Source organism: Caenorhabditis briggsae, assembly GCF_000004555.2.
Source record: "Caenorhabditis briggsae complete genome, chrV, whole genome shotgun sequence".
Taxonomy (NCBI): Eukaryota; Metazoa; Nematoda; class Chromadorea; order Rhabditida; family Rhabditidae; genus Caenorhabditis; species Caenorhabditis briggsae.
Genome location: NC_013488.2, coordinates 1,018,300 through 1,043,771, shown reverse-complemented (window position 1 = coordinate 1,043,771; position 25,472 = coordinate 1,018,300). Strand labels below are relative to the sequence as shown.

Genomic DNA, 25,472 nt, shown 5'->3' with positions numbered 1-25,472 from the left:
ATGAAAAAAGGTAAGGACAAATAATATCACTGCATGTGCCTAATAGCTACAAATTATCAAAGGGGAATAAATAGAGACGCGGGAGGGGAAGAAAATATACACATAGTAATTGGAAGTGCTGTGGAAACAAATCGGGAATTTTTGAACGGAGCAAAACAGAAAAAAATAGGAAATGCTGTAAGTAAAAAATAGGAGCCAAGAAAAGGGTATGTTTCATGTCATGATAGAAGGTGAATTATAATTACATTCGGAAACCATAGGCTTCAATGAATTGAATAACGAAGTCTTCATTGTCTCCACATAACGGCTCATTGTCGAAAGTTTCGCATTTCTGGGAGCGTCCGTGATTAAGGTCAGCTGAAAATGATTAATATTTTTATCCGAAAATGGATTTAATTCCCTTACCATCAAACCATAATCCATATCTTCCCGAACCAGCTCCGATGGAGAGCGAATCTTTCGCGGCGTTGACAAAGTACTGATTGTCGCCGGTCCAGTTGAATTGACGGAGTTCGCTGAAAATTTTCGAATGTTCTAGAACCTCAATATCAAAAATTGAATTACCGAGTATGCGGCGCTTCACCAGTGAATCTCCACAGGAGACAACTGTCACCAGTGCCAAAGTAGTGGTCTGATGGGCGGATGGCCGACGACACTACTGCTCCGAAGACGTGCTCTTTGGTGTCGCGGATGATGAGCAGGACTGGCGAGAGGTCTTCGTCGAACTCGGCCATTTTTCTGTACATGGTGGCCAGTGAGAATCCGTGCTTCTCCGAGTTGTAGATGTTGACCCATGGGTAGCCTTCGGCGCGTGGCGGGAGAATGTCCATCACCTGGAAATTGATGTTTTGTGGGAGCCGACAAATGCCAAGTTGTTGTGGTGCTGTCCCTAAATGTGTCGGCTTCAACCTGCCAGAGAGTGTTTGCGTACGCACTCGCTGTCAAGTTGACGCACAAATGCAAGAATTCGGTCAGCAAGGAATGAGGAACCACCTAAATACAAATTTTCAGAGAACCCCAAGACAGAGAGTAGACAACAATAACAACTCAAAAAGAGGGGGTTTATCGTTTTGTTTTCCGTTCTCTTCTCCTTCTTTTCGTGTAGAGAGAAAACCAATGAATTCGTTGGAAAAGAAGAAGACGAAGAATCGGCGAGCAAAACAGAAAATTCAAATGATGAGAAGAAGGAGAAGAAGAAGACGTAAATTGAGTTACAAGCTCCTCTTCTCATTAAATCTTGAACCCTGACTTCCTAATAGAATCAGTTGTCTAGAATCGCTTCTTTAGAGCAAAGAACAAGGATTACTGAGGGTGAGGGTGGTAAGTGATTTGTTGTTCTCCCTCTCTAAGAAGGTGATTTCTGGATTCTAAAAAGGGACGCCGCCCGCGCACCCAGTGTACTCTCCAGAAATTGTACTGTACCCTGTCTATCCCCCAAAATAGAAGTGTATCTCAAGTCCTACCTGTCTGATCATGAGCTCATCCAAAATCTGCGACGTGTTGGCGCCGTCCGGGATCGGCAGCTCGAGCTCCTGGTCGAGCGACAAGCGACGGCACATTTCCGACACTGTGACGAGCTCCCATTCGCGGTTGAGCAACGATGAGCCGAAGAGTGGTGTCGATTTTTCGCCTGGAAACAGGGAAATTTTATTTATTTTTTTTTTTGGAAAATTTAGGACCCTCGGGTGCTATCTTCTGTGGTAAGCTGTAGCGCTCTATAGAGAAAGGTGACGTGGCAAAGTTTTAGGCTGTTTGAAATTCAATTTTTAGGTGATTTTCCACCTAAAAATCAATTTATCATCGGCCTGAAACTTTGCCACGTCACATTCTCATTAGAGCGCAACAGCATACCACAGCAGTTCGAACCCCGTGGCTGGTTCCTCAAAAAGTGCTCTCCTGTTTCAGTGAGCACTTCTCATTATTCTGTCTGTGTGTGTGTTGGATGATTCAAATTTCAAGAAGATCACATTCTCAAAAATTTCAATGAATATTTTAAATATGCTTGTGATGCTTTCTCTTTGTCAATAACCACCACTACCACGATGTCCTATTGTTTTTTGGGGAGACAACTATCCCGGAATTCAGAAAGAGCAATTGATTCTAGCACATGCAATGCTCACACGGAACGAATCCGGAGTTCATGAATTATTTGTGCATTTCAAGAAGTTTCAAGAAATCTCGGTTTGCGAGATTTTCTAAAAAAAGAAATTTTTTCAAATTTCGCACGACATTTTTCCAGAAGAAGTACCTGGCTGCGTCATCAGAATCTCCTGGTCGATCACCTCGCCGATAGCAGAAACCATTTGGGACAGACGTCGCTGCGACGACTGTCTAACCTTGCCAAGTGGCATCGAGAGACGTCGCACCGACGATCCGATCTGCCGCAAGTAGGGGCTCATCTCCTCAGATGATGCTTGCGACACAGTCGACGCCAGCGAATTGGTCGAAGTTTGAACTTTATCGACGAGCGAGGACAGCATTTCACGATACGAGACGCCACCGGTGGGCACGTCGTCTGTACACGATACAGTAATCAGTGGGAGAGGCATAGTAAAAAGTCGATAGGATATAAGGAAAGAGATGAATAAGATGAAGATGAAACTAAATGGAACTGAAGGAGAGGGGTGGGGGTGGATATCTCAAAGAGATTATGAAGGAAATTAGAAAAAGAAGAAAAAAGCTAGTAGTTGAGCTCGTTAACCAAATGCTAGATCCTAAAAGATCCAGCTAATTGGAGTCGTTTTTCTATGAGTGGCTAAATTTGTCTTCGAGCCAAGAAAGGGGGCGTGGCCAATTCCTTTGACGTAGCTCTCCTCCTGATTAGTCGAATCAGTAGTATTATTGCTGGAGGGCTCATAGACAAGGAAACAAGTCCTAGATATGGCAAAGTACATTACTCGCTATTCGAGCGGAAAAAGTCCGTCATGGCGGCGGGTGGGTCCGGGGAGTGCCAAAAACTTATTTCTTCTTCTCTTGAGTTAGTTTTTTGTCGCTTTTTCGTCTTGTCGAACAAAAAACACTCGATTCTTGGAAGACGAAAACTGAGGACTGAGGAGCTTTTTCTTCAAAAGTAGGCTCCGCCCATTTTGGTAGTAGAAGACGTTGGGCGTCCCCGAGAAAAGTCTGGGCGGGGAGGCGAAAAAACATCTTTTCCAGACAAGGGGTAGGTACAGAACAATTACGGTTCTCTGAAGTCTTCAGACTGAAGACGTTGCCCTTTTGCCCTGTTTACTCTTCTATTTGACATTTAGGGGGAAAATAGGGAGAAGATTGAGATGTCCGGACTACAAAAAGTAGTGGCAAGGCAAGGCGAGCTTTGAAAGAAAGATTGCTGGGAGAAAAGAAGAGGAAGAATTGGGTGGGAGATGAAGGACAATAGAAGACGTCCAGCGGAAGTAACGTCTTCTGGATTACAGAAGTTTTGTTTTTAGACTTCAGAATTTGTAGTCCAGAATCTGAATTCTAGAAGCGCGCACGTCTTCTAGATTCGTTCTTCTGACTGTTTCAAAAGGTTGTGGGAATGAAAGTGAGTATATCTGAAAATAACTCGCTCAGAACCTTCTGGAGAGCAATCTACAAGGAAGATAGATACAAAATGCAATTTGAAGCATTCGGATCATGAGGACGAGCAACAGCCTCTTCTCTTCTTCTTATTCGAAAAAAGGGTGTCAAATTATATGCCCGGTTGGGCAGGAAGAATGAATTCCCTTTTTTGAAGGAGAAGAAGAAGAAGACGTGGAAACAAGACGACGAAAAAAAAGCAAAGAGAGACAGAGCCCTAGTACTTTTCCTGCCAGTTTCTCTGGGATTCCTCTGGGGAGGAATCTCGTGTAAACGAGAAAACAGTTTGTACCCATTTCTCTCTATCGGACTGATTTACGACAGCAACGTCGGGTTTTTGAAGAGTCTAAAGAGCACAAGAAATGCACAATGGAATCTATTGAGTTTCTTATTCTTCTTCTCCGGAAGTGGCGCCAAATTGAGGCCAGGTGAAAAACGAAATGGACAAAGAACATATAAAACGAATTGTGCGTGATTTTTTGGATTTCAAATTGCCGGGCCTTTGTCAGGAAGCAAAGAAACCAATTCGGAGACACCACTGAGAAGCCAATCTCGACCAAAAAAAATGTGGTCAAACTTCACAAGTGAGAAAAAAACGGGAAATGCGAGGGGATAGCCGAAAGAAGAACTTCTCAATTTGAACTCATTCAGAGAAGGAGAAGCTAAATTGGTGCCTATTCTGTTTTTCCTTTTTTTTTTCAGAAAATGACGTTTTTTGCAAAGCAAGAAAAAGAAATAGAAAAGTCAGAGCTACTGCAAGGAAGTACAGTATGCTTGAAAACGGATCCTTCCATAGTTCTTTTTAGAAGCAATATTTTCAGACGAACTAGATTGGATATGATAGAACTCAACGAGCACTTCAAAATGATACTACTTGGTTTACTGTACCTTGTCTATGAACAAAGTTACAAGGCGATAAAGCTGTGAACGTGTAGCTCAACGGGTTTCAGCTTGTAATTTTATTCTTACCAGCCAATAACCATTTGAGCTACACGGTCACAACTTTATGGCCTGTAACTTTGCTCAATGACAAGCTACAGTAATCCAAATTGTACCATTTTGTAGTACTCGTCGAGTTGTATCATTCATAATATCGTTGGTCCAAAAATATAGATTCTAAAAGGACCTATAGCTCGTTTAGGGCCCGTTTCCAAGAATGAAGTACAGTAACCCGACTAGCTCAATCCTATTCTCCCAAAAATATCGTATAGCTGAGGAAAAAATCTAGTTACTCATTACTGAGAGAGAACCGCCGTTCTCACTCTCCTCCAAAAACTACTACTATTGTTTTTGTTTTGATAACCCTGGGCAGGAGAAGAAGCGCAGATGCAATTTGACACCTCTCTGTGCTCCGGGAGCATTCTTTTTGGCCATTATCAATACGTTGACTCATAGAAGAACTCGTATTATTTACAGCTACTCAGCTGGTATGATTCTTGGCGAACAGCTCCAGAATCTGGTGTGAGTTCTAGACATCTCCATAAATAGAGGCAGAAGACGTGTGTTACGTGTCTGAGCATTTCAAAATAATCAACCTAATGGTGGGGAGCATCCATCGCGAGCCAAGTTTCCTCCAGAAGACTTCAAAGATGAGCGTCTTTGGATTCTAAATTTCCGGAGCTGGACCAGAAATAAGACGAATGGAAACATGGGGCAAAATGAAGAAAAATTGGATTGCGAAGGGGAAAAAATAATGGAAAGGAACTCAATTTTCAGGAGGACCGGGCCCATTTTCAATTGTGTTCACCTCCAATTTTCTTTTTTTTTCGGAAGAATAGGGGTAGGGGCGAAAGTTTGTCGCATGGAGACAGACACGCGCTCACTTTAATCGACGGCTTCTTCTTCTTCTTCTCTCTTTTTAGAGATACAAGAATAGAGAAAGCTTCTAAACCTAACAGGTGACGATTCAGAGATTCTTTGAAAAGATAATGTATTTTAATGTAGCTAGGTAGCTGAAGATGATGATGATGATGACCACGATGATGTTGGAGCGGTTGACGTCTTCTAGAAACTTTCTTCTTCTTCTAGAATTAGAAATTCTGGAATTCAGAAACAACCTGCTCCTATCTTTTCAAAAAGAGCGAGAACAAGAAGACTTCCGTGTGTCAAGAAGATATCGGTCTATGGTCATTACGGATGAAGAAGCCCGGGGACGGAAAGGAAAAGAAGACGAAGAAGAAGACAAATTGGAACAATATGTCTTTGCAGAAAGAGAAAAAATTGACACGAAAATTTAGTGTCAACTTTTTAAAACCGAACTTTTTAGCTTCGGAAACCAACCGTATTTGCTCTGATAGCAGCTAAATCAGACCGTCAACTTCGATCTCAATTATCTCAGCTCCTTTGAAAGATATCAAAAATCTGTCAACTGATAAAATGATCATGACATTATGATAATCAATTTATCAGTTGACAAGTTTTTGATATCTTTCAAAGGAGCCGAGATCATTGAGCTTAAAGTTTACCGGGTTGGGTGAGCTTCTATTAGAGCAAATAGGATGCATTTCTCTAGTCAGATTAGTTGACTCAACATTCATATCCTATTTTCAGACATGCTGCTCTTTAGTCTTAAAACTTAGTGAATTGAAAAACGGAAATTCGCATTTACCATGCGGTCAAAAAATTTTCCTAATTTTAGGAGAGGTGGGATTTGAAATTCCAAGTTCTGAGAACTGACATTTGAAAGCAATTTTCGTCTATAGTCAAAAACTTCCAAATTCAAAATGCCACTCCACCTGCGAATGGCTTCTTTCTCTAATCCTAGTTCTTGCAAATAACATAGCCATCAACAACAAAAAACATACCGTTCGTGTACATTGCATACGGTGCTCCTAGTGACTTGGATCTTGTTCTCATCGGCTTCGCCGCCTTCTTCTTGAACATCTTCTTCATGATGACGTGTCTGATGTTCTTTTTCTTGCGATCCTCCATCGTATCTTCGGCAGGAGATACTGTGATACTGGGGATAAGTGTTTTCTCTTCATCTTTCTCTTCATCCGGATGACGCTCTTCAGAATCTTTCGATGAAGATGGCAAGTGTAGATTCGATGCAATTGGTGAGTTTGGGTGAGTTCCAACGCCAGAGTCGTGGGATCCAGTGGACTTACGAGATGTGATGCTTCCCTTCTTCGACATTCCAGTCGATTCGTCATCTGAAGTTGGTGTTGCCTGACGAACCGTCTCCAGAATCGTCTTCTCGGCGTCTTCAGAAGACTGACGTCGAATCGAGGATACACAAACCGTTCCAGCGCGACTGCGTGCCATCATCTGTTTCACATCGAATTCGGTGAGAATCGTGTTGTTGGAGTTCTTGTGTTTCTCATCATTGTTGTTGTTGTTGTTTTGGAGGTTCATCTGATTCTGACTAGTTTTTCGTTGGGGATTCGAACCGAAATAGTCAGGCGGACTTCTGGTGTACGATGTGTGTGCACGTCTTCTGATCGGGATCGTTCCGTCGTCGGTGTGCAAATTGGCAGACTCGTTGGCGCCCATAATTGGGTGTGAGTGGTGGTTTTGTGTGTGAGAGTGGCTAAAAAATTAGGAGAACTTATAAAGAGAGATAATGATAAGGATGCGATTAGATAAGAGAGTAACGAGCAGAACGGAAGTTTCAGAACACTGTAGATTTTAGAAAGTACAAAAAATGTCATATGAACATGCCACGAGATGTGTCGAAAATTTGAATATGCAATTTTTATCAGTTGAAAAGTACAAAATATACAGTTACTTTTATACAGGAACATCATCGACAATGAGGCGGGCGTTTTCAGGTCAGCTTATAGTCTCATATGAGTGTGTGGGCAGAGGTAATCCTACTATGAATCTCTTATCTCTGATATAAGTTGTCAGGAGAGTTTTAAGAATAAGAACAAGACGACCCCACTAATTCTTGATTTGTTGACATCGAATTAGAACAGAATCAAAGGTTGGACGGTACCGTAAAAGTCGTAAATTGTGGAAGGATAGTGACACGTGGAACTTTCATTGTCTCAAGAAATCGAGTTTCGGTGTTTTTAGGCCTTCAACCACACTTGACCTTTTCTAGAAACAACACCAAATTTCTGGCATAAACAAGGTGGTGAATAAGAACTTTGTTACCGCCGGAAATAGGATTTTCAGTAGATTTTCGGCCATTTTGACCAGTTTCAAGAGTCATATTATTATAGTACATGTGCACTGTACTACTGTAATATTGAAAATGAATCATATCGTTTTGTTATATTGTTTCAAAACGATATATCAATTTCAGTTTTCGTCGTATTTTAGGCCTACAGTGCCGTCCATTTTGACCGGAAGCCTAGAGCTCGCATGTCCTGTTTCCGATCACTTTGAAAATTTTGGAAAGTGTAAAACAGACCTAGATTTAAAACTTTGTATTTACAGAATTTTTTGAAAATTCCTTGTTTGCCCGATTTCCGAAAGACACTTCTTTTGGCCAGTTTTTCGTACAAAAATGGGCCTTAAAGAGGTGTCTTCAGAAATCGGCAAAAAAAGGAGTTTTCAAAAAATTCTGCGAATGCAAAGTTTTCAATTTAGGTCTGTTTTACATCCTCCGAAATTTTCAAAGTGATCGGAAACTTGACAGCCGAGCTCTAGGCTTCTGAAAAAGGTCAAAACGGACGGCACTGTAGGCCCAAAATGAGACGAAAACTGAAAATGATACGTCTCTTTTTGAAACAATATAACAAAACGATATGATTCATTTTCAATATTACAGTAGTACAGTGCACATGTACTATTATAATATGGCATGTGGTCATCTAGAGAAGAACAACAAAACGTTCTCCTTGGGGCAGATGCTGCGAAAAAATTTTTTCCAACAGACCGAGAGATAAGGCAGCTAGCGGAGACGCAGAAAAGCTAGTGGAGCGGCGCGCGGAACGGAAAAAAAACGGGGAAAGCACGGAAGTTGGCTGACAAGATCATGCAGCAACTGGGTACTCAAATAATGATCATTGCATTGTTTTATACTAAGTCGACATGTTTTTGAAACAATTTTGAGGACGGCTACTTATCAGTGGTAATTATGAAATGGGGCGGAGGGTAATAGGTGAAGAAACATTATACGTTCTATTTTTTGTTTTTGGTGCATAAAATACATAAAATTCTTTAGATATTAGGCTAGATCAAAAACAAATTCCTATCAATTTAGTACAAAAACATCGGTGCCCATGCTCCCACAACTATCGTAACCTAAAAAACCGTACTCACGCCAATAGAACGCCACCCGGACCGTCCACTTTGAGCCTATATATCTCGTTTCTTTTGAAAGATATCAAAAAGTTGATAACCATTAAAATGTTTATCATGATATCAGCAACATCTTATTAGTTAACCACTTTTCGATACCTCTCACAGAAAATGAGATACATGGGCTCAAATTTGACGATTCGGATGGCGTTCTATTAGAGCATTTACGGTATTTTAGGTTACTGTAATTGTCGTTGTAGGACCTTCTGCAACTGAACAGGATAGGATAGATCAAATTCTAGTTCACATGATCCTCTCTATCTCTCTGAAAACCCAAAAACCATCATCGAATATTGCGCGCGCGTCGAACCGTATAATCTGTGGTGACCAGGCGAGAACAAAATATCCTTAAATGTGACAGCCTCAGGAAAACTAGTTCAACTCAATTAGCAACCATGTCCTCTCTCTCTCTCTCTCTCTCTCTCTCTCTCTCTCTCTCTCTCTCTCTCACTCTTTCTCTCTGGGCCCAGACAAAATTATTGTAAAACGGTCGCGATCCGTAAGAGTTGATCTATCACGATTCACGAGAGAGGAGGCGCGACAAAATCATCGGAAATCCATGAAAAATTTGATCAAAATTACCCTGTGCCGTTTTGCACTAGTAAGAGTAATGGATGGATGGATGGCGGTGGATCAAACATCGAACAAAAGTTCAAACTCTCCAATTTGGCAGATTGTTTTTGTTATTTTTGCGGTTTTGTGGGGAATTTGCACAGAGATAATAAAACCAAAATAGGCGCTGGTCGGGGTATTGAGGTCAGAAACCATTTTTGATAAGAAGCAAGCAACTTGGGCAGGTTTATAATTATTATGATTATGAACATTATTTCGATGTCAGCCTAGAAGCGAAATGATAAGAGGAACGAGATTTGCCTAGATCGAAATCGATAAATATGCAAATGTGAAAAAGAGAAAAAGAACAATAAGAGAGAAAGGTCAGCATATATAATAATAGTGCAAGGGAGCACGGCGGATGATGAGGGAGCAGAGAAAATGAGATAGGGTAAAGGGGACGGCTGCCGCGGCGGTCCGATTGCGGCGGTCAGGTTGCGGCGGTCAGGTTGCGGCATTGAGCGGAACAATGGGATTGCCGGGAGCAAGGATCCCAAGAATCTAGGATACTGTAGCACTGGGCACCAAATGAGTCCCTGGTACCATATTCTATAGAACTATAGGAACCATAAAATCCTAGATAATTAAAAAACCTTCTACCGTACTTCCTCTTCTATTCAACCTGTCCACTTTTACTTCAATTATCTCGGTTCCTGTGAGAGATATCAAAAATTTGTCAACTGATAAAATATTGATTATAATATCACCAATATTTTATTAGTTGACAAATTTCTGATATTTTTCACAGGAACCGAGATAATGGAGCTCAAAGTTAACGTCTTGAATTTGATAGGAAATTCGATAGGTGTTAAATAATCTATAGATTTCATGGTATCTATGGAATGCGGAACATTCGAACTCGATTGTTATTGCTAGTCATATTAGAGCCTGTGGACACTGCTACAGTATCCTAAGGATGGAAAACATGGGTACAAGGAAACATTGTCTAGGGTATTATAAACTATACAGTTCGTGTCTTATCAAAATAAAACTTCCAACTTTATGAACTAAAATTACTAGGAGGAGGAGAGGAGAAAAGGAACAATGTGGTTTTTGAATTACAAGAGAAAAGATAGAGAAACTTGTTCTTTACAAAGAAGACATCGGAAAGAAGAAAGGACAAAAAGTGATGGGAGGGGAGGAGTGAATTATTTGACCTTATATGGTTTTTGCAAAACAAGAAAACAACAGCTGCAACAAAGAAAGACAATGAAAGTGACAAAAAACTTGGTGGCCTAGAAATCTTCCTTTTTTTATCCCCAAAAAATGAGGCTCCGCCCATCGCGGATTACCTAAATAACATCGGGGACATAGTTATTCTAGTAGCAACGCAGGGGATTTCAAGTTCAAATCATCATATGGTCAGAGTCGGAATCCAACTGTTGGATGCATTTTTAAAAATACGCGCGCGCACACAAGATTAGAGATGATGCACCGGGCTGTATAAAGGTGGGGGCGAGTATGATCATTACCAATCGGAAAGTGAGAAGAGTTCAAACATTTCGAAATTGTTACCCAATTTGCATCATTAAAGAGACCGCGCATGTTTTGAAAACTTTTTGCCACGTGGCACTTTATGATTTTGTTGTTGTTCTCTCCTGGAATCTCTTTTTGATGGGGGGTTCAGAATAGGTTCGCGGTGTCAGATGATGATAGGAATCAAGTGATCAAAAAGTACCCCGAAAAAAAGATCAGAAGACTTTTTGTCCGAGACAAAAATGGCGGTTTGGGGAATAGGAGGAAATTGAAGAATAATAAGAGTGCGTTATACTCCGTGATCATTCTAATAGAATGGCACCCTAACCGTAAACTTTGAGCTCATATATCTCGGTTCCTGTGAGTGATACTTGAAAATTGTCAACTGGTAAAATGTTGCTGAATTTATGATGAATACTTTAACAGTTGACAAAATTTTCATATCTTTCACAGGAAATGAGATAATTGAGCCTAAAGTTGACCGGGTTGGGTGGGCTTCTTTTAGAGGAAATACGGTATATACGGATCTAGGAGTTTCTAGAAGATTTTTTGCCCTCTGAAGGTAGAACAAAGGACCTAGGAGCTTCTAGAAGGTTCTTTGCCCTCTGAGGCTAGAGAATAGGAGACGCAGACAAATAGAGAATGTTCGAGAACTAATTATTATATGCACTTGAAATTTCAATAGACTTAAGTATGCTGTTTAATATCGATTTCAAGGAAACTAGAAAAAAGAGGGTTACTGTAGCAGATACTAAAACAATGTCAGCTGTTTGACAACATTTCCAATATACAAGCGATGAACAAAGACACAAAAAAGGACATGCAACTGGTCATTGTCTTTTTTGCCAAGAAGTGATAACTGATAATGATGGGTGTAAAACAGAAGGTGGACAATGGTCGATGATTGAAAAGAGATAGCGAAAAGAAAGAAGAAGAAGACTTCTTTTGAAGACGTGACGACGGTGATAGCGATGATTCTTTGAAGATGAGAGAAAATAATCATCACGAGATACAGATAGAGAACTTTTCGGCCGTGATGGGTTCTTCTTGAACCAACAAGACGACACAAAAAGGGATGAAAATACGATAAAGTGATCGAAAGATCGATTCTAACACAAAATACAGATTCTCAATGTGACGTCTTCTAAGGAGACGTCACCTTGGAGACTTTCTAGAATTATGAAATACACAGAAGGTGCCTCATTACTCATTTGTCCAGCGAATTCGAGTCTTTTATACGAATGTTTCCAGCTCCTTGATGATTCATTTCTCCAGGGGGACGACCTCTCTTCTTATCAGTCTCGTCATTTTTATTGAGGGTTATCTCCTCATTTTCTGCTCTATTTTCTGTTCTCCTCGATTGGTCATAATGTTTTCAGCACAAAGTAGAACATACTATGTGTGACTTTATGATGGATTATGTACTTTTTGCTGTATTCAGAACATCGTGGGTGGGTTTTAAACGCCTTATGCATATTTTTTTTGTGTCTTTTGTCTTCTAGGTCGGTCCACAGTTGGCGACCGCCGACCGATTCGGACAGCCGGTTGGTCGGAAATTCAAAAAAAAAAAATGGATCGCGTACCTCCGAGCGACTCGTCGGCGTTCGATCCTAACACGATGAATCCTTTGTCTGTGCCGTCGCTAACCATCACAACGGACGGTTCCTCGTTGGTGCCACCGGCGGTTGTGTCCTGGAAGAATTTCAGAGTTTTTGAGATTTAGAATTTTTACTTTTCTGAATCTTCTAGATCTATAAATTTGACAAACTGAATCAGATATGATGAAACTCGACGAGCACTACAAAATGACACTATTTGGATTACTGTACCTTGTTTATGAACAAAGTTACAAAACCAAAAACCGTCCGCGGTGGCAGCTTTATGGCTTCGTAACTTTGTTCATGAACAAGATACAGTAATCCAAATTGTATCATTTTGTAGTACTTGTCGAGTTCTATCATATCTAATGTATCTGGTTCAAAAGAAAGTGATTCTGTATGAATTCTAGCAAAAAAATTGAAGACGTAAGACCAAAAATGGAGGAAATGAGAGAAGATGTCTCTCATTTGGTATGAATTTCAAATTTTTGGACGACAACCAACGCCTCGGGCTACGACCACTCACCAATCCGTACTTATCCGGTGACCACTGCAGAAGGAAGTGGTAGATGTTGTCGGCTTGGCTACGTGGCACGGCGAACCTAGAGAATTAGATAGTTTTCAGAGGATTTTGCATTTTAGACTTTTTGGGCTTCCAGATTTCGATAAAACCTGTTAGGATAGGTTCAAAATGGCTACAGTACCGGACACTAAAATCTTACAAAAACATAGTTTTCAGTAGATTTTTGGCCATTTTCAGGAGGCAGGAGCTCGGCTGTCAAGTGTCCAATCCCTTTGAAAGTTTTGGAGAGTGTAAAACTGGCCTAGATTGAAAATTTTGACATCACATAATTTTTTGAAAACTCCTAGATTTTCAGATATTTGCCAGTACAAAACGGGCCAAAAATGGGTGTCTTCTGAAATCATGAATAGCTGAAAAACCAGGAATTTTCGAAAAATGTTGTAAATGCAAAGTTTTCAATATAGGTCTGTTTTACACCCTGCAAAAGTTTCAAAGTGATCGGAAACTTGACAGAGGAGCTCTAGTCTCCTGCAAATGGTAAAAATGGCCCAAAATCAACTGAAAAATACATTTTTGTGCATGTTATTGACCGGTATTGTATATAACCTTTTTTTCAGTGAAAAATCAGCAATTTCAGTCACTTCTAGGACGTTTTAGAACATAGAATTCGTTGGGTTTTACTTAAAATTCCTTAGAATTTCATATTTAAAACATTTTTTTGGAAGTTCATGCGTTCAATTTTCCGAATAAATCTCTTATCCTTCGTAGTTCGTTAACCAGTTTTTCTCTCCAAATAAAAGGTTATTTGATTTTTCAAAGTTCTGCCCTTATAAGTTTATAGAGATTAGTTTAGGTTTCAAACTTTTCAATAAAAACATTTTTTCATAGATTTCCAACCAATTAATGGCTATTTTTCGGCTTTTTCAACATTTTCAGACGATTCAAAGCTAGAAAAATTCACAACAAAAACTCGCCAAAACTCTCTCTTGAGCTTATTTCCAAACGCGATATCTTCGTCGTAGGATGGCGAACTGGTTGAAGACTCTGAAACACAGAAAATCTACGTCACAAGGAGAAATTTACTAGGAGATTTTCCTGAAACAAATACGCCGGCCGGGTGGCATGCAAGCTTCGGATAAATGAAGGACACTCTGCATCTCTGCGTCTCTTCGAAAGGTGCACTCTCTGCGAGTTTTCTTTGAACTACTACCCCTCTCTCTCTCTCTATTCAAACTCTTCCGAGCAGCACAAACCAGTTGAAACAACGGGCGAGTTTTCGAAAAAAAAAAGTTTCGGGAGGGCCGAAAAAACGGGAAAGTAGGGAAGAAAGGATGTGTTGTCTCGTGCCTTTTTACCTAATTTGCGTTGAAAGGGTGTCTCGGAATGAGATTTTTGAGGTGAGGTGCGAGGAGAAAATGAAAATAACGAAAAACGAAAATAGTGGAATCGAGTGGAGATGGATTAGAGAAGAAGTAGAAGTGGTTGGAAAAGGAAAGCAACTGGAGTTTTAGTGTCTTTTCGAAAAGTTATATAAGACAACTCACTCTTCTTCTTCTTATTTCTTGTCAGTCTAACGGCCATGTAGAATGGGAGAAGCGGTTGTGACGCCGTTGAATCGTTGCTCTGAATTCGACTTCGCTCGATGATTTGATCGACGTCGGCGAGGAGATCGTGTGGCATCTCGTCGCTCGATGTGGCACATGCAAAGCTGAAAATTTTAGATAAAGAGATAATAAAGTTATTCTTTAGAAGGTCCCATAACGAAAACTACAGTAACCTGCAATTATTTTTATTTTTATAATTATTTTCTCATTTTTCACTGTTTTTTGTCGATTTTTGCTGAAAGTATGTTTTTCATCAAATTCGACTAGAACGATTTTCCGCGAAATTCTCAAAATTATGGGTCATTTTTTCCTGAAAATTCCAGGTTTTCAGCTCAATTTTCAGCCGAAAATCGGGGTTTCTTGAGTAAAAATGAGCTGAAATCATATTATTTTTTCAACAAAATAACAAAAATCAATTTTAAGCGAAATTCTCAAAAATTTGGGTTATTTTCCTAAAAAATTCTAGCTTTTAAGCTCAATTTTTAGCCGAAAATCGAGATTTATTAGACTAAAAATGGGCTGAAATTTTATTTTTCAGCAAATTCGACTAAATAGAACTATTTTCAGCGAAATTCTCAAAATTCTAGGTCATTTTTCGAGAAATTTCCAGATTTTCATCTTAATTTTTAGCCGAAAATCGGGATTTATTAGACTAAATATGAGCTGAAATTATATTTCTCAATAAAATTGACGAAAATCGATTTTCAGTGAAATTCTCAAAATTCTGGGTCATTTTTTCCAGAAAAATCCAGGTTTTCAGCTCAATTTTTAGCCGAAAATCGAGGTTTTTTCGACTAAAAATGAGCTAAAATTATTATTTTTCTCAGCAAAATTAACAAAAATTAATTTTCAGCGAAATTCTGAACATTCTGGGTCATTCTTTCCAGAAAACTCCAAATTTTCAGATCAATTTTCAGTCGAAAATCGAGTTTTTTCGACCAAAAATAAGCTGAAATTATATTTTACAGCAAAAATGACTAAAATCGATTTTCAGCGATTCTCAATATTCTGGGTCATTTTTTCCTGAAAATTCCACTTTTCCGCTCAATTTTCATCCGAAAATCGGGGTTTTTTGAGCCAAAATTATATTTTCAGCAAAAATGACCAAAACTGATTTTCAGCAATTTTCAGTAAAATTTTCAAATTTCTAGGTCTTTATTTTTAGATTACGGTAGTTTTTAAGTTACGGTAGTTCCTATTTTTCGTTCCTGAAAAATTGAAATTCGACAATTTCTGTCAATTAGTTATCTCTTTTCTATGCAAAAACATTTTTTGAATCTCAAAAAAAAAACTCACACGCTGGCCCGATTCTCCTTGGCCGAATTCTCTCTTGCTTCTGCTGTTTGTCTCCTCAGGTCTTGAAGTTTTGCCAGCGACTGCTCTCGCTTCATAGCCATCGGACTTTTGGCGGGTTGCTGGAATTTTGTAATGATTTTTAAAGAAATTCAAAACTTTTGAACCTCTTCTGGGACCTCTGTAAGCCTATCAAAAGCCACCAAATCATAGCTATCTGACCGTTTACGAAACGGTTTTCTCAGTAGTAGAACATTCATAGTTTATGTACAAAAAGGTGTCAATATGATCAGTTTGAAAATGAATGCCGAAAAATGCAGCAGAAACTTCCAAAAAGCGGATTCGGACGGCGCGTCGATGCGCTCACATAATCTCGTTAATATCGTTTTTCGGCATCAAGAGAGACGTCGACGCTCTCTCTCTCTATTCATGCGACCAGTTGCTTTTGATTACTTACAACACATCAACATTCCCCTAGTAGGTGATCTAGTTTTCGGCTAATTGTACCTTCGGAACAATAACAATTTAGTTTTATGTGGCAGATGGTATTAGGTCCCACGACGACAACTACAGTAACCTAGGAACAATTCTTTTCAGGTTACGGTAGTTATCGTGTCTTCCACATCTACCATTGCTCACCTCAAAATCGGGTACACTGAAAATCTCCTGAACGCCATTGATGCTTTCACTCATCAGCGATTGTCCCTTGTCGACGACACGGCCTGCGACATCAGCGGCTGCCTGAAAATTGGAATTTCTCTCTTTTTGTCCTAATATCTGTATGTCCAGATGTCCTCCTACCTTCGCCCCGTTTTCAATTCCAGACTGTAGGGTGTCCGCAGCACTTTTGGTGTGCGTCACCACGCCATGAGCCACAGTTTTTGTTCCTTGAACAGCAGTCCCCACAACTTTCTCAGCTCCTGACGTCACTGTTCCTTGAATGGACTTAGCGCGAGCGCTTAGCGTTCTCCCGAGCTTTCCGAACGAACGTCTGGCTGCGTTCGGAGAGAACCTTCCGATATTCTTGCCTTCTGATGGCGTATCCAGTTCCGAAAAACTCCTTGGCCTCTCATCGTTACTGCTAGCTTGAGAAGACGTCCTGGATCGAGATCTGGCTCTCATCTGAACTTCCTCATCTCCGAGAGTCGCTGCTCGAGTGCGACTATCGCTTCCTTTGTGCTCGTCACAGGGGGAATCCTTGGTTTCTTCTGAAATCGCTGGAAGAGCAATGTCGCTTCCGAACTTTGGCGAGTGGTTGGAGTCAACGGATCCGGCTTCGAATTGGACGTCTCCGTTTTTGGGGATATCGATCTCTTCTTGGTTTTTTACCTCTTTCTGAAAATTGATTTTCAGCTCATTTCAGCGAAATTATCAAAATTCTGGATCATTTTTTGCAGAAAATTCTAGATTTTCAGCTCATTTTTTCAGCCAAAAATGCGTTTCTCTCGACTAAAAATGACTGAAATCGAGTTTCAGCGAAATTCTTGAAATTATGGGTAATTTTTCAGAAAATTACAGATTTTCAGCTCATTTTTCAGCCGAAATTTGATTTTTTTTTTCGACTAAAACTTAGCTGAAATCGTTTGTTTTTAAGCCAAAATGACTGAAATCGATTTTCAGTGAAACTCTCAAACTTCTGGGTCATTTTTACAGAAAATTCCAGATTTCAGCTCATTTTTTCAGCCAAAAATGCGTTTTTTCGACTACAAAAGAACTGAAATAGTATTTTTTCAGCGAAAATGACTTGAATCGATTTTTAGCAAAATTCTCAAAATTCTGACTCATCTTTACAGAAAATTCAAGATTTTCAGCCGAAAATGCGTTTTTTTCGACTAAAAATGAGCTGAAATTATTGATTTTCAGAAAAATGACTTGAATTGATTTTTAGCAAAATTCTCAAAATTCTGGGTCATTATTCCAGAAAATTCCAGATTTTCAGCTCAATTTTCCAGCGAAAATTTACTTTTTCGACTAAAACTTAGCTGAAATCGTTTGTTTTTAAGCCAAAATGACTGAAATCGATTTTCAGCTCATTTTAGCCAAATTCTGTGTCATTCTTTCAGAAAATTCCGGATTTTCAGCTCAATTTTCAGACGATATTACCTTTGGACTATCTTCTGGCGTTCTCAAATGTTCAGGATCGAAAATATCCCTCTTCTTCTCTTCCTTATCACCGGTCAATCCGCTGATCTCTTTGTACACCGACACTGACTGAATTTCGTCCATACTGAAATCAATTTTTATGATTTTTCAAAAAAATAATTCATGAAATCCCTCACTTCGCCACCATTCCATACAAATCCGGTCCGTTCTCCTTCACCAACGGATGCGAAACATCCGGATCGAACATCAAGCAATTCGGTGTCACCAGCAGCGTTCCCGATACGGTCCCATCGGATTCTGTGACTTGTTTCACTTTGATCTTCAGAAACCTCTGTAGACAATCAGTATCCGCTTCTTCGTTACTGCCACGTGGAATCGGCGCCGACTGGGTTTTGGTGAACGATCCCCGGCGGACATGCGCTGGAACCGCACCGCCCGGACCTTTTCGTATTCCGTCTTCTGAAAAGAAACAATCTTTGTTCTTTTTTCTCATTTCCTGGTGCTCTGCGCACTTATAAAGACAAAATGAGCTTTTATAAGTGTGTGTGCGCACTTGTTCTCTCCCCTCTCATTATATTTTTTGCTTTTTTCTTGCTGTTGTTGCCAGGCGCACTACAAACCTGCATTTTCAATCCCCGATACTTGATTTCCAGAAGATTTCAAAGAAGACGTGGAAGAGGGTGGATCGAAGACGTCGTCAGAATTCGCCAAGGGCACCAGGATCTTCTGTCCAGGGAACACCATTCGTGACGCCATCTTGTTGAGCTTCATGAGCTCGCCGACTGTGCAGTCGTGTGACGCGGCGACTCGTTCCAGAGTGTCCGTTTCTGTTATTGTGTAGTCCATCTGAAAACCGATTTATGTTTAAAAAAGAACATTCTAGAACTTCTAGACTAGAATTGATATTATGAAAGTTCTAAATGATGAGAAGACGACACAACAACTAAATTGACTCCCAAGTATTTATTTATCGACCATTTAATTTTCTGCAGTCTCTTTCGCTATCTGCTAGAAGGAGAGAGATGTCTAATGTCGAAGTAAATTGGAATAGGTGACGAGAAGAAGTCACAGAGAGAGAAGGAAAAAAGTGGAACGCGAGACAAATAAATAACAGCCTCCGAAACGGTGGCACGCGGTTAGATGAAATTAAATCTAGTGACCGAACTGTTTATTGAAGACCGACCGACCGGTTATAAATATTGCGGCTGAAAGGTTATAGATCCTTATTGCATTATAAACAGTGAGGAGAGAGTGAAGGAGCAGAAGAAATATTCTTATCAGTTAAATTAAATATAGTGATACACTTTTGATATTGTTCTGTTTTGTATACACTTTGCATTCTTTTTCAGTAGCTTTTTCAGGCAAAAATGCCCGCAAAAATTGAGAAAAAAATGGGAAGTTTGCGCGTACGATTAGACGCCTACAGTAATCTTCTGCATTGCAGCTTACGCAAAGTTGCGGATGCATCAATTTTTATGATGAAAAAATGGCAAAAAATAGAGATTTACTGCTGAAAGTCAGCATTTTGCTTGAAAAAATAAGAAAATTATTGTCGAATTACAACAAAAGAACTGGCACCTGAGAACTTGCAATCCGTCGCTACGATGCGGAGCGGCTAAATCGTACTATTTCAGACTTTAGCCTCGTTCGAGCCACTCCGGCAATCAAGTCCTATGAAAAACAGGTTCTAGAGATAACAGCGATCAAATTGCACTAAATTTTATGATGAACAAAATCTCGAAAATTCTAAAAATTAGGTTTTTTTTCTCAAACATTTTCCAAATTTTCGTCTATTCTATTCAAAAATCACATCGTATTGTCATGAAAAGAACTGAACATTGTATGCAAATTTGTCCTTTTTTGGGCTGAATTCACCCCCCAAGAATGATACGCCGCCTGCCGAAAAACCTTGGTTTCTCTCGCTATTTACGTCACGATTCGGCTAGAAGGCTCCAAAGATTATTAGGATACTTATTTGGGCAATGTTTTCATAAAAATTTGGCGACGACTCTGCGCCCAGAAAGTAATGTGCGTGTGTGGTGAATTAGGACGAGATGCACATCGAGGCAGTCGCTTCTTTTTTCGTCTCATTCAAAATTCAAGAGTGTCGCATTCTGCAGAAAAACGGACCACCACACCGTGTGTCGCTTAGCGAAGAAAAAAGAACACAAGTGTTTTGTCTTGTCAAAAGCTCTGCCGACTCGTTGGTTCTTTCAACACAACAGACTCACAAATCGAATCATTGGTTCCATTCTTTTCTCTATTTTACTTTACTCCTTTTCGCTCTGTCTAACTCTCCTATCTCTCGTGGGCAAAGAAATGTCTCTTCTTGCTGCTACACTGGATTATCATTTTTCTCGTCGCGCACATAAGCCCTGCTGCAGGTCCCAACAAAAAAAGTTTGAAGATTTTGGGGAAATTTGAGAAATCTATAGTTTTGTGTTGAAAAACAAGAAGAAGAATAAGGAATTGGAGGACATAATAAAACGAATAGTTGGCTGGGCGACCTGAGGATCGAGAGAAATGAGAAAAGCGGGTCAGCAGCCATGGTTGTTTGGCCTTAGTTTCTCATCTCTAAATAAGGAACGGGTGACAAAACTTTTGCATTTGGCAGTGTTTTTCAAAAAGTACGAAGACTAGTTGTAGAGATCGAATAAGCAATAAAGCATACTGTCCTTGATATCTAGGGGGATAACGGAATTTTCTAAGGTGCAAACTTTGAGCTCAATTATCTCGGCTCCTGTTAAAGATATTTGAAAACTTCCAACTGATAAAATATTGTTGATTTTATGATGAACAATTTATCAGTTGACAAATTTTCAATATCTTTTACAGGAGCCGAGATAATTAAACTCAAAGTTGACGGGCGAATCAAGGTTACTGTATTTCAAACTCTCAGAAATGTCTCTAGTTTGACCCAAGAACCCGGAACGCCAGAATTTTCCAGAAATCTAAAATTCCGTCTCTGCTGACACAATAACAGTGGGGAGAAACGGACATACAGAATTTCGTCAAAAGCTGACACAGCCAATCAAGATTATCCGTAGCAAAAGAAAAGGAAAACAAGGGAAAAGTTAGAGAAACGAAAGAGAAAAACGGACACAAATACATATATACATCTACATATATATGTAACCCAAAAACAAAGAGACAAAGTGTATCCAGAAGCCCCGTCTGGGTCCCATAAGAAAGTTTTTTTTGTTTGGGGAAGAAGAATGAAGAAATATGAAAAGAGGGAGAGTTTTGGAGATTTGTGAACCCTTTATGTGTTTGTACTTTAATTTCTCTCTATTCTAATTTGGTCGGCCACCAAGTGGTCGACAAGAAGTTTGAGGGAGAGAAAAGAGAAAGCACGAAGATTAAGGAGTCGTTGTGGTTTTTTCTTTGTTTTTAGAAAATGGGTGCACCTTGGGTACTTCGGAGAGTTGGGAGTTAAAACCTCGAAAAACCTCGCATTTGAGTTCCTAACTATAAGCCAATTTTTCTCGGTTCCGGTGAGAGATATCAAAAAGCGGTTAATTAATAAAATGTTTACCATAGTATGAACACTATTTTATCAGTTGACAACTTTTTGATATCTCTCATAGGAAGCGAGATAATCGAGCTCAAAGTTGACAATGCTGGGGCCACAGGTTTTGTGTTAACCTGTAATTTGAAGGTACACGTCAATTTGAGCTAGTTTATCTCGATTCCTGTGAGAGATAGCAAAAATGGTTAACTGGTAAAATGTTTTTGATATTATGATAAACAATTTATCAGTTAACAAATTTTTAATATCTGTCATTGGAAGCGAGATAATTGAGCTCAAAGTTGATAGGGTTGGGTCCACAGGTTTCATGGTAACCTCTAATTTGAAGGCACCGTCCCACATCAACTTTGAGCTTGTTTTTCTCGGTTCCTGTGGGAGGTATTAAAAGTTTGTCAACTGATAAAATGTTTGTGACGTTGTGATAAACAATTTATCAGTTGACAACTTTCTGATATCTCTCACAGGAATTGAGATAATCGAGCTCAAAGTTGACATCTAGAAATTCCTGGGATTTTTCTCACAAATGAAGTATTGGAATCTAGAAATTTTTATTGTTTTGATTACGGTAGTCTGGGGAATCGAAATTGGTAATTTGAATGTTTTTAGGGTTCTCATAAAGAAGATCAAACGGTCTGTGCAGTCTGTGCGGCTTAAACGGTCCCATCATATATAGATCGTTCAAACTCTACACACTTTTTGCAAACTATCCAAAGTTCCCAGCTCCTTGAAATCAATTCAAAATACACTTTCCAAAATGTTTACTTTCCAATATGGGGGTGCCAAAAACGACGACGGGCGGGTGGCAAAAGAGAAAAGAGCAAAAAACTTCTTCTTGGAGCCCCACATGGAGGCTCCGGGGGTCTTGAGACGACGTCTTTTGCTTCAGTTTTTTCGGAGAAACTGAACAATAGGAGAAGAAGAAGGAAAGGAAGAAAAGGAAGAAGAAGAGCAAGGTTGTTTTCTCTTGTCGTGTTTGCAGACGTGTCAAAAGGATTAATTTCAGTCAGGGAATGAGACCCTTGACCCCTGGAATTTTCTCTTGGGTTAAGAGAACAAGAAGAGAGGGTTCTTTCGATTTAAGAGCAACTCTCTCTTGTTGCTCCGTCGGGGATTCGTCGAAGCAACAAAAACTGCCACAAAGATATCCATCTGACCGACGACATCGTCCTCTTCTTCTTCTTCGACTCTTTTCAATTTTTTTTTGAAATTTTATTCTGCACATCAATCGAGATAAATCAATTTTGAAAGTCCCACTGAGCGCAGAAGAAAAAAACTTGATACATACACGATTCACATATTTTTTGGACTTGACACAATGTCCCTTGACACCAATTTTTTAGTGGCCGAAATGGCCGTGGAAGAGAAAAAAACTAGTGAAAGAGAAATGACTGAAAAATGAGATTATTTATGAGTTATGTGAAAAGATAGAATTGAGAAAATTAAGAAAAAAAATTAGATGATGCAAGCTTCTCCAGAGAATATACCGTAAAACCCCAACTCAGTAGGTTCCCTCTTGAACCAACAACTTTGAACTCATATATCTCATTTTCTGTAGAAGATATCTAAAAGTGGTCAACTGACAAAAATTTTCTGATATTATGATAAACATTTTATCAGTTTACCACTTTTTGATATCTTTCACAGGAACCGAGAAAAATTTGCTCAAAGTTGAGGGAGCTTTCCATTAGAGTGGGTACGGTATATTGCGCTTGGAAAACGTCATGGCGTTTTTTCTAGGGATTACTGTAGATGCAAAAAGTGTTGACTATATTTTTTGTGTCAAATCTGATTCATTCTGTGGAAATTTTGTGATTTTCCGGACAACAATTTCTTGCATTACGAATTTTAAAACTATTTTTGAAAAGAAGTACGGTGGTTTGATTTAGGTATAGTTTCTGAATTTAGGGTAATGTGATTCTAGGCATCGAAATGTCAGAAATCTTGAATTTCGGGAAATTTGAATTTGAGAGTATTACATCATTTTGAATACCATAACTTGTCAAAGTTGTCTAATCATAAATCTGAAAACCTCAAATCAGAATCTAAGTAAGAATCTAGAAACCAGAACTCTTCCAAATTTAAGAAATTTTGATTTTAAGCTGAAGTCCTGGAGAGTGGCCTGAAAGTTGACGGATCTCAAATTTTACGGTAGCTAGAAATCGCTAAGGGTTTTCTGGCTAACAAAAAATTTTTCTGGATCTCACAATTAAAAATTATGAGTGATTTGATTACGGTAGTCTAGAAAGCGGTTAAAAAAAGAAAGCCAAGCGATCTTACGAGATAAATTGGCTCCAAGTTTACAATAAAGGGTGCCATTCTATTAGAGTGTATACAATATTTGAAAACAAACTCATCACAACACAACACTTCTCAAACCTGGAACGCTGGAACAATCTTTGCCGACCCGGGTGGTGCGGACGACACCGATCCGAAACTTCCCATCCGAAGTGGCGATAGGCCCCGAAGGGATCCGATCCGTGTGATCAGCCGATCGGTGAGCATAGTTCTGAGGAGAGAACTTGAGTAAAAAACTTCAAAGCACAAAAAATATATAAAGAGCAGAACGAAAAAACGAAAAACTACGAAAAAAAAATCGAGGAAATGACTGGGGCGACTCTGCCGACATAAGTGAGTGTGTATTGGTGGTGTTCATTCATATGGATGACTGCATCGAATTGAGAAGAAGAAGAAGATGTTGGTGGAGGAAGAGGAAGAAAAATGAGGGAATGTTTTCTACGAGTGTGATCTTCTGGAGCAGCTCCTTTCTATTGGCGCCGCCTGTCAGCTTTTGTGACGATTGTATTTGGAGAAATGAACAAAAAAGGACAAAGAAGATGGGAAATGAATAAATGAAGGATCTCAAGTAGGACCTTTTTGAAGAAAGAAGAAACAAGAAGAATGAGAGTTCGACGATCACCACTCTCTCATTCATTTTGGAGGAAGAAAGATGGAATTGTTTGGATGGAAGGGCGGAGTCTTTGGTAGGCCACTTTCAGTGTGCTTAATGGGAGGAGTCAAGGGACCTAGATCGTAAAATATCAGGGATCTTGAAATATTGAAATCGAAATCCCAAATTCCTGAGATTCCGAATATCAGTGTTCTGGAGTTCTGAGGCTCAGAGATTCAGAGATTCAGAGATTCTGAGATTCTGAGAATCTGAGATTCTGAGATTCTGAGATTCTGAGGTTCTGAGATTCTGAGGTTCTGAGATTCTGAGATTCCGAGACTCCGAGACTCCGAGACTTTGAGATTCCGAGATTCCGAGATTCCGAGACTCCGAGACTCCGAGACTTTGAGATTCCGAGATTCTGAGATTCCGAGACTCCGAGATACAGAGTCTCCGAGACTTTGAGATTCCGAGACTCCGAGACTTTGAGATTCCGAGATTCCGAGATACAGAGTCTCCGAGACTTTGAGATTCCGAGACTCCGAGACTTTGAGATTCCGAGATTCAGAGATTCTGAGATTCTGAGATTCTGAGATTCTGAGATTCAGAGATTCTGAGATTCTGAGATTCTGAGATTCTGAGATTCTGAGATTCTGAGATTCTGAGATTCTGAGATTCTGAGATTCTGAGATTCTGAGATTCTGAGATTCTGAGATTCTGAGATTCTGAGATTCTGAGATTCTGAGATTCTGAGATTCTGAGATTCTGAGATTCTGAGATTCTGAGATTCTCTACGATTCTGGGATTCTCTACGATTCTGGGATTCTAAGATTATGAACATCCGACGTTCTGAGATTCAGAAAATGTCTGAAAATATTAATTTCTTAGAAGTTATGCTACCGTATCTCCAATCTAGACATCTATATAAAGTCTCAAAATTTGTATTTTCTAATCTTTTTCCAAATTGTATCCGAAAATCTTGTCTGGAAATGTACAAAAATCGAGTCAACTAGACTAGACTATCAAAAATCAGTTT

At 39.5% G+C, this 25,472-nt stretch overlaps 2 protein-coding genes across 2 annotated transcripts; both read right to left on the bottom strand.

The window, feature by feature from the left end:
* Positions 1–241: 241 nt before the first annotated feature.
* CBG11250 lies at positions 242–23,991 on the bottom strand (the record flags this gene model as incomplete). Its single annotated transcript, XM_002635004.1, has 15 exons — positions 242–357; positions 406–515; positions 565–833; positions 1,464–1,630; positions 12,483–12,591; positions 13,024–13,099; positions 14,001–14,064; positions 14,565–14,728; positions 15,921–16,039; positions 16,557–16,658; positions 16,719–17,252; positions 18,021–18,144; positions 18,197–18,479; positions 18,641–18,866; positions 23,926–23,991. 15 exons carry the CDS (start codon positions 23,989–23,991, stop codon positions 242–244), a joined length of 2,529 nt encoding a protein of 842 aa, XP_002635050.1.
* Positions 5,295–7,695, bottom strand: CBG11251 (the record flags this gene model as incomplete). The annotated part of the gene is made up of 3 exons (XM_002635005.1): positions 5,295–5,476; positions 6,366–7,090; positions 7,616–7,695. The coding sequence occupies 3 exons, from the start codon at positions 7,693–7,695 to the stop codon at positions 5,295–5,297; spliced, it is 987 nt and encodes a 328-aa protein (XP_002635051.1).
* Positions 23,992–25,472: the final 1,481 nt, after the last annotated feature.